The sequence below is a fragment of the Micropterus salmoides genome, unplaced genomic scaffold, assembly GCF_014851395.1.
Source record: "Micropterus salmoides isolate LMB-PRFRI ecotype aquatic unplaced genomic scaffold, ASM1485139v1 Ms_hic_scaffold_3, whole genome shotgun sequence".
Lineage (NCBI taxonomy): Eukaryota > Metazoa > Chordata > Actinopteri > Centrarchiformes > Centrarchidae > Micropterus > Micropterus salmoides.
The window spans coordinates 29,225,369-29,235,291 of record NW_024042261.1 but is presented as its reverse complement, the minus strand read 5'-3'; the positions used below and the strand labels follow the sequence as shown (position 1 = coordinate 29,235,291).

General features: G+C 38.8%; 1 protein-coding gene across 4 annotated transcripts; it reads right to left on the bottom strand.

The window, feature by feature from the left end:
- Positions 1-2,003: 2,003 nt before the first annotated feature.
- On the bottom strand, positions 2,004-9,825 carry rskra (ribosomal protein S6 kinase related a). Of its 4 annotated transcripts, none has more exons than XM_038693572.1 (12): positions 9,599-9,821; positions 8,468-8,722; positions 8,305-8,388; positions 8,145-8,213; positions 7,569-7,638; positions 4,261-4,368; positions 4,043-4,083; positions 3,932-3,959; positions 3,391-3,480; positions 2,991-3,094; positions 2,769-2,879; positions 2,004-2,665 (listed from the first exon to the last, which is right to left on the bottom strand). In XM_038693572.1, the coding sequence occupies exons 1-12, from the start codon at positions 9,626-9,628 to the stop codon at positions 2,381-2,383; spliced, it is 1,275 nt and encodes a 424-aa protein (XP_038549500.1). In that variant the 5' UTR covers positions 9,629-9,821; the 3' UTR covers positions 2,004-2,380. The 4 variants fall into 4 exon arrangements, with proteins under 4 accessions (XP_038549500.1, XP_038549502.1, XP_038549501.1 ...); XM_038693574.1 differs by having other exon boundaries at positions 8,468-8,742; positions 9,599-9,819; XM_038693573.1 differs by having other exon boundaries at positions 3,006-3,094; positions 9,599-9,818.
- Positions 9,826-9,923: the final 98 nt, after the last annotated feature.

Below are 9,923 nucleotides of genomic sequence, written 5' to 3'. Positions count from 1 at the left end.
TTCCTCGGCCCCTGTGTTCCCCGGCTCCCTGGCCCCCAGTCTCCTTGGTTCCCCGTGCCTGTGTTTCCCCGACATCCACCTCTCCCTCCACTCCAGTCCCTCTACCCCTTTTTCCCTCAATAAACCTCCTTCCCTCAGAGTGCTGCGTTTGGGTCCTCTCTGTCCCCACACCACACAACCTCATAACAACTGGACACCTGTTTGTAACAAAGTTCATTTAATTGCTTAACCAGCTTATGTCATTAACAGGCAGGTTTGTTACATATATTAACCTTAAAGTGACTTCAGATTGACAAACTTTAAAATTAGTAACGTTAAAAATCGCTTTATTATTAGCTGGTCCTTAATGTTACCGAACAACAGGTTATTATCTAAAACAACTAACGTAGATATTTGCCACTTTATTTTTAATGACAAGATACAAAAGACTGACTTACTTTCCGAATATTGGTTAGAAGTGAATGAACTGTCGTCCGCTGTCAACTTCGGTATTTTTCATTCGTAAACTGCAAAGTCTCCGGGCTCTCGGAGGCTTGGTGTTGATTGGTCAATTTCTGGTTGTTGCCGGGGCGAATCGTGGTTGCGATACGAGTGCTGAATGGCCTTCGCAAACGATTCTCGGTTGCAGATGAGAACGTGATTGGCTGTCATAACGACTTACAAGCGACAGGGAGCGCCACTAGCCCTGCACTCTGGGACGTGTGAGACCAGCTTGATTCTCACAGCAGTGATTAGGCTCAGACAACTTTTACCACATGTTGGTGGTCCAGTTATAAGGGATACAAACAGAAAAGCTGCTGGAGCCCTGTTGGTTTTGTTCTGATTATTAGGGATACATCTGCGTCTGTTCTTCTCCTCTGAAAATGTTGAGTTTTTCGCAACTCGCTCGGATCCCGATCATTGGCGCTCGCAGCTGTATTCTTTGATTTGGCTCCATTCACATGTAAATGTACTTTGACACACAGTATATAGAGACAGAACATTGCAGTTTAAGCTTGAGAGATTTACAAGCTAAAGTTTACAACAAGCTAGCCAGGTGTCAAACCTAGAATCTTCTAATCTGTAGTCAGACGCATTATCCATTGCATAATCTCTGCATTCATCTGCATCTTTGTTCCAATGGTCTTCTGCTCTAAAAATGTCAAATTATTTGACTTTTTATCTCTTTTCTCTAAAACCTGTTTTTGAGAACTCGTCCCAGACGGTTTCGCCAGTCAACCTGAAACTTTGGCAGGATCATCTATGGACGTCGCTGATCAAAAGTTATCAAAAGAATTTTGATAAGTCAATCTCTTTTTTTCCCCATAAATTTTTACTTTTGTGTATTTACGTACAATTTTACATAAATGCCCGTAAATGAAAATTGACTTTGCTATTGTCACCAAACTTGCGTCTGCTCAGATGCTCAGCCCGAGCTTTGCTGAGTAGTCCTGGGATATTCTTCCACTAGGGGGCGCTACACTTGCAAAACGTTTATACCTTTTTGTACGAAATTCGTAAAATCAAAGTGATGCTGTAAAAATCCAGTTTGCATTTCCGCAATTATCTCAAAGTCCAAATTCTTTCATCACTTTAATCTCTTTAAGTCATCTGTGTCTGTTCTTCTCCTCTAAAAATGTTGCGTTTTTCGCAAATCGCTTGGACCCCAATCATTGCTGCTCGCAGCTACTGTATATTTTTTAATTATAATTGCTGGACCAAAAAAAAAACAGATTGTTGATGTTAAAGACAAATTTCTGTTATAAAGACAAATCTATGGTCAGAGTGAAATAAGTCTATCTCCTATATACTATACAATTCTATACTATAGCACTTATGTCCCTTTAACACTTGTGTCCCTTTCATTAGTGTACAGCAAAACACAATGCAGAGTTATGAATACTAGGATTTAATGACTACACTTAGTGAATAAATATCATCTGCGTGTATAATGAAACATATATACATCATTAACCAACTACATTTGGTAATAAGGTAATATTCAAATAATTAATACAAGGACATGTGAGAACCATCAAAGTTTAATTTCAGAATTTACGGATAAAACCCTCAAAATGATTTCACAGAGTTTCAAAACTGTAAAATAATAATAATAATAATAATGAGAATAATTGAATGGTATCTCACAACATTGCTTCATTATATTCTGACAGCAATAAAAATACACCAGAACATGGTTGAAATAATAACCTAGTTGGCTGCAGGAGCACAGAAAGTAACAAATCTGTTAATACTGTATACACAGGGAAAAAGGGAACGGTCAAACACTGCAAAAGTTAAAAAAAAATGTCCAAGAGGTGACACATCAGAGAAATTTTCATTGTCTGCAGAGTTTATCTTCCAGACACAGAAACACAGCCCCGGCTTATGCTTTACAAGTCTACTCTGCAGCTGGTCTCAGGTCCACGTTGGTCAAAGCAGGAGACAGTTCAGTGGGAGTTGCAGGAGAATGAAGGATTTGATCACAGTCAAAGTTATCAAAGTAGGCCAAAGAGAGGCCTCTCATCGCTTTGACTGCCCAATCAGGATGAGCCCTGAGCTTGAGGATGACATCAACAGGTGTCTTTTGAAGGATGAGAGAGTCAAATGAAGTGCCACGAAAGAAGGCCTGCATCTTGAAACACTCAAGGTTACGGAGCCGGTTCGCTGGATTCTTGCACAAAAGCTGCATTCAATACAGGGGCATTGTAACTGACATGAAAATTCAGAGGGAATAATTGAATCTAATCTAACGGTGTATAAATTAGAAAGAATATACTTTTACAAACCTCATTGAGCAGTAAGATCAAAGCAGAGCTGAACGTCTTAGGTAGGACATAAGGAAAATATCTGACCTTGTTCAACATGGTACTGTGGTCGGGCTCTGCAGGTACTGGAAACTAAGCAAGGTCCAAAAGTAAAAACAATCAGACAGGTGTGCGTTAACCACTATGACCAATAATTCACACAGAATCACATGTGGAGTGACTATATATATGATGTGGCCCTACTTTATGTGGCCTCACCTCTCCCGTCACCAGTGAGAACAACATAATGCCGAGGGACCACCAGTCGGCTGCATGGTTGTATGGACCCCCACTTAAAACTTCAGGAGCTGTACTCAAGAAGATAGATAAACATTAATCAGGAGCAGCTGAACAAAAACCAACAAAGAAAAAGCAATAATATGTGAAGTTTTCCCAGGTGCATCACATTTGTAACTGGGCCAACTGAATACAGCAGGAGCAAAACACAGGTGGGGCTCTGATGTTGCTCTAATGCTGTGAACCAGTATACTGTAACTCAAATAGCCACACATGACACTTTCATTCAAGTGAGAATAGTCTCTCTCCAAATATATAAATAATTTATATATAAATAATTTATAGGAATATTAAAACAAAATCTCACCCATGTATTGGATTGTCCCACATATTGTAAACGCTCTTCCTCCTCGTTTCAGCCGCCGCGAGAGTCCGAAATCAGACAAGCGCAGGTGACCTGAATCAAAACACATGCTGTTACTGATGCACTTCTACACACTGTTTTTTAGACAGTGCCATTGAATGTTTCTGCAAGAGTCTTCAGTTTTTGTATTGCCTATTTTATTTGTCCCATTTCTAGATGCTTTGCAAATGGGCAGCACAATTGTTTTTAAATTTTCAATTGTATTTGCTTTTTTTTTTTTGTGGCTAGACAGACTCCTGAGCTGCACCAATATCCGATTGAAATATGTGTTAGCTTGTGTGTTGGTCTTATTATTGTTGTGGCAGTTTGTCTTTTGTATGATGTCTGCTGTGAGCCGTCAGCCTCTTTTGTTACACACAATTTTGTATGTTGTTTGTATATGGGCGACCAAAGTAGTTTCTCCTCTGATGATTAATGAAGTTAAATAATTGAATCTAATCTAATGACTACAGACTCTGTAGTCAAACATTTAGACAAGCATTACCTCGATCACTCAAAAGAATGTTCTCCATCTGAAAAAGAACAGTATAATTATTATCATAAAAAGTAAAAAAGAAACACATATGTAAATATGTTATATAAGAATGAGTAATACCTTTACATCTCTATGCATGATCCCTAAATCATGTAGGAATCCTAGAAATAACAAACAAAAGACAGAAAGTGACAACATACAAAATAAATACAATATAAGCAGGTCCATGTTTCTCTTTTTAACATACTGTACAGCTCAAGCATGATGTTTGAGTCAATACAAGTCAATGCTAAAGGTCAATATGAAGTGTTAATGGCAAAAGTACAATGAACACTGACCCAGCGCACTCCCCAGCTCTGCAGCAAAGAGCCGAACCTCATCCTCTCCAAACTGGCTCCTCAGTAACCAGTATGTATACAAGTCTCCAACGCTGCAGTAGTCGAACACTGGAGAGAGGACAACACATATATACCTCTCATGTCTTTGAAACCAGCTACTGAGTTAATGCAGGCTGGCATGTTCTGACATAAAATGTCAGAAATGACGAAACGACAAAGAAGAAGGAAGACAAGAAAAGATTTGCTCATCCAATGTTGCTGGGGAAAAGAAGAAGGGAGGAATGAGGTTGAGTCAAATCAAAAACGCACATGCTTCTGTCTTGTTATTCTCCTGTTAGCTGATTTAATACTATTATAAAATCAGATTTAAGTTTTATTTGAGTTTACACTTCTAATACCACTTAAAAAACCTGGGTTTTGAATTGGATACACACATTTCATACATGTTTACATTTCAAAGTAATTTATTCATCATAAATGAAAATCTGTAGTCCTTTCATGTTACACACATATAACTTAACAGATAATTATATGTATATAAGAATAGGGTAACATGTAAACAATAAATAAAATAATATATATACACATGGGCTACATAGATACACTGAAAAGAATCATAGACCCATTTAGTCATGTCAACTTACTTCTTCTTTTTAACTCAAATAGCTCTGACAAGTTTTGGATTTTGAACTCAACTGTATGAGTTTTAGAAAGTTAAACTTGCATTAATTCATTGTGTTGACTATTTGACACTTTTGTCGTGTCGGTTGAAAAAAAAGGCGAGAGTATGAGGATTGCCTAGGTGCTGCGTCTTTTGAGTTTGAGAAAAACATTTACATAATCAACTAATTATTAGGGTTTAGCAAGTACTCGAGTATCCGGTACACTTACTTTCTATGAGTATCATCATAAAGTAAAATGTGTCAATATCTGTTTTGTTATAAACTATAAATATATGAATATAAAAAACTCAATTACTATTCTCTGAAGCTCAATTCTGAGGCTGTTCTGTAAATGGTTTTCTAATAAATATGGCAAGTTCTGATAGAAATTTCAGGCTTAAATAACTTCCAGTTAATACCACCCACTTATAGATTAAGCCCTGCCAATTCTGAGTACAGATACAGAAAATTTGGTGTTCTTGCTCACCCCTGCTAATTATACACTGCAGATAAGTCATATATTCAAATTCCAACCAAAATATAGACTTCTGTGGTAAACAAGACTAGTGCCACCGGTGGAAAGGGTTCCAGACAACGGCCTTAAGGACCTTTCAGAAAGGAGGTGACATCTGCTGCTTTTGAACTTTAACTTACTACCCTGCCCCGTCACAAGTCATTGAAGATAATAGCACAGTGGTGCTGTTCTTGTGGTCTGTCTTCAAGGCCCTTTATAGATGTAAACTGAAACAAATTTGGAATTTAAATCCCTTAACTTGAAATGGAAAGTAGTATTAATTTGGTTAAGTTGCTTTAACTTGAAACTATGAGTTAGAATAACTCAAACTTGTTCATTTACAAGTTGAAACAAAGGCAATCTTCAAGTTGAGTTATCTGAACTTAAAAATGTGAGTTGAAGGGGTGTAGAATTGTATGTTTGTTAGACAAGTGAAAGCGAGTTTCCTTGAATGGACAATGTACACTCACCTAAAGGATTATTAGGAACACCATACTAATACTGTGTTTGACCCCCTTTCGCCTTCAGAACTGCCTTAATTCTACGTGGCATTGATTCAACAAGGTGCTGAAAGCATTCTTTAGAAATGTTGGCCCATATTGATAGGATTGCAGTTGCAGTTGATGGAGATTTGTGGGATGCACATCCAGGGCACGAAGCTCCCGTTCCACCACATCCCAAAGATGCTCTATTGGGTTGAGATCTGGTGACTGTGGGGGCCATTTTAGTATAGTGAACTCATTGTCATGTTCAAGAAACCAATTTGAAATGATTTGAGCTTTGTGACATGGTGCATTATCCTGCTGGAAGTAGCCATCAGAGGATGGGTACATGGTGGCCATAAAGGGATGGACATGGTCAGAAACAATGCTCAGGTAGGCCGTGGCATTTAAACGATGCCCAATTGGCACTAAGGGGCCTAAAGTGTGCCAAGAAAACATCCCCCACACCATTACACCACCACCACCAGCCTGCACAGTGGTAACAAGGCATGATGGATCCATGTTCTCATTCGGTTTACGCCAAATTCTGAGTCTACCATCTGAATGTCTCAACAGAAATCGAGACTCATCAGACCAGGCAACATTTTTCCAGTCTTCAACTGTCCCATTTTGGTGTGCTCTTGCAAATTGTAGCCTCTTATTCCTATTTGTAGTGGAGATGAGTGGTACCCGGTGGGGTCTTCTGCTGTTGTAGCCCATCCGCCTTGTGCGTGTTGTGGCTTCACAAATGCTTTTCTGCATACCTCGGTTGTAACAAGTGGTTATTTCAGTCAAAGTTGCTCTTCTATCATCAACAAGGCATTTTCGCCCACAGGACTGCCACATACTGGATGTTTTTCCCTTTTCATACCATTTTTTGTAAACCCTAGAAATGGTTGTGTGTGAAAATCCCAGTAACTGAGCAGATTGTGAAATACTCAGACCGGCCCGTCTGGCATCAACAACCATGCCACGCTCAAAATTGCTTAAATCACCTTTCTTTCCCATTCTGACATTCAGTTTGGAGTTCAGGAGATTGTCTTGACCAGGACCACACCCCTAAATGCGTTGAAGCACCTGCCATGTGATTGGTTGATTAGATAATTGCATTAATGAGAAATTGAACAGGTGTTCCTAATAATCCTTTAGGTGAGTGTAATATAGATAGTTGTTTTAACTCACAGTATTAAGTTCAAACAACAAATTATCATTAATTAAACAAATTGTATAACGTAACATCATGACTTGAAACAAAGCTTCTTAAAGTTGAGTTTACTCACATTTTTAAGGCAGCAATTGAACTTAAGTTTTTAAGTTGAACCACCTAGATAATTTTTACAGTGTACAAGTAGTGCATTTTTTAATTTGAATTTGCAAACAGCAGTAACAAGATACTGAAGATAATTGGGTTTTCATTTATGATCATGGTTGATAAATCTGGAAACTCATGCAGGAAGTTCAGCATCTGCAGCCACACTGAGCTTTACCCAACACTCTGATTAGATGGCAGTCTACCGCTTCTGTATCCAGTGCTGAGATTTCTACTTTATGTTCCTTTGAGAGAAAGAAAATCCTCAGAAACATAAAAAGGGAAGGATAGTAGCAGGAAAGAGGGTTGAACTGTGCCATCATTTATACTTATTAACTCACTAATGAAGAGGTGGTGCTGCGTCTGCCAGCAGTCCTGCAGATTGTGGATAAATGGGTGTTTGAGTTGCCGCTGCAAAGCAACAGTCGACACACACAGAGTGACAGTGAATATAACAGTGAGAAAATAACAGGGATTTTATTTACTTTTTTTATTTCAGAAGCATGTTTTTTCATATTTGTTGAAATTCTCTTTACATCCCAACAGTAAATCACTAAATCAAATGATCTGACACAAAGATGAAAAAAAAAATTCCATTTCATTAAATGATTGGCTGTCCTACATGTCTGTTTACCTACCTACCTGCCTGTCTACATGCGCATGCTGTGTCCGTGCACTCACTGTACATGAAAATGTGTTTTTGGGGAAGTGGCTTTGGAGGGAGGCCTAAGTGAGGAGGTGGGGTTGTTTTAGTTGGATACTTTTAAAATCTCTGTGTTAGTTATTCACCCACCCCAGCTTTAATGTACTAATTGTTGGAAATTTTATTGTATTTATCTTTTTACTGTGTATACAGTATAAGAACTTCTACTCACTGATACCTTTCCCCCCCAACTAAATATTTTAAACTGTGATACCTGAATGATGACTTCCTCTTTTGACTGCTGCAGCACTCCATGCTTCAAGACCTCTGACTTTGGCAGAACCTATGAAACAATGAAAATAATTACACAAAATTAAATATTTCATGTTCTTATATGATGCTGTTATAGTACTGATTGTTAATGCTGAACTAACCTTAACAGCATAGGTCTTCTCTTTGAAAATGTCCATCACTTTCAAAATGGGTCCATATGAGCCTTTAGCTATGAAGCCCAGGATCTGTGAGCACAGAAGTACAGTTATCTCAATGTTTCCACCACACTTTGTTTTTCAAGTCCTGTGTTGTGGCTCAGAGTACCTGGAAGTGGTCTTGTCCAGGAAACGTACGCTGTGGGAACTCAGGCAGAAAGACGAATGCTGGATGAGTCCTCAATTTCCCCGACGTCTCAGAGGCGTCCTCTGAAGGCAGCAGGTGTTTGGGGACGGGTAATGTATCGTTCAGTCCCACAGGCCGCGAAAATACAACTGAGTGTCCGAGTCTGTGAGTGATGGTGACCCCCATGTTTGAGAGGAACCCATGACTGAGTCGACGCTGAGCAGCTGGTTCCTCTCTCTAGACAATTAAAGATAATCCTATGAGGGGTGGAATATGTAACTAAGTAAATTTACTCAAGTAGGTACACTATTGTCATGCTATTTTATATTCATACACATTTTAAAAGGAAATATACTCAACTACATTCATTTCACAGCTATTGCTACTTAGATGATTTTTAAGTGGTAATGATGTAGTAAAGTTTAACGCATTATATGATGCATTTGTTAAAGATTAAACTAACTAAAAGCATATGCTAAAATGTTCCCCCCTAGCCTGTTTAAATGGTGCATACATGTTAATACATAAGTCACATAATTTAATAATATTTAATACAACAATCTGAAAAGGGTAATTTTGCCGCATAATGTGTATTTTTCGTGATATTTAATGCACACGTTGACTCAATGCAAAACTTTCACTGATGAGTGATCGGCTGATGGCTGACTTGATCAGCTGCAGCTATTTCTGTCAACACCATTAAAATCAAACCAAGCATAACTATTGACCCTCCTGCTGCTGGTGGGAAGGAAGGTCACTGATCACTTCACAGCTAATCAATGTGGCTCTACTTTTGACACTTGGCTTCCCTTTGACGCAGTGGATCGGATTCTTAAGACATCTTCTATCATGTGTTACTCACACTTTGTTGCATTTAAAACACGTTAAAATCGACAACAAGCTTCGCCACAACATGGATTTATTAACAGTTAAGTGCCTTTATTTCAAAAACTCTAAAGTTACTAAAGTAACTTAACTACAGCCTACACTATTAAGAAGAAAACTGTCCAATACACACAATGCGTATTCCGGCAGTTTTGCCAGAGTTCACGTCTACAGCTCGTCAACATCATCCATAATTGCACAAAAATAACTCCAATCTGACGGACTCACCTTACTGTTTTTACTGATTTCGCTGCCCATAAATAAAGCGAAGTATTTCACACAAAAATGAGTAGAAACGCAACAAATTCGTCTCTTCCTCTCGCGTCCTGGTTTGTTTCAGGACCGCACAGTCCTGTCTCGGTCATCACGGTCTTCTATCCACGTGGTTGTGTTTATTTGTCTAAAGAAAGGAGACAGAAGTGTTAGCAGCGTGTGTGCAGAGACCAATCCTCCAGCTCGATTCCGCTCCAGTTCCAGCTGTCAGATTAAAGATCAATCATCACTCGGTTCCCCTAACTTCCTGCGACTCACAGACCTGCCCCTTTACCCTCTG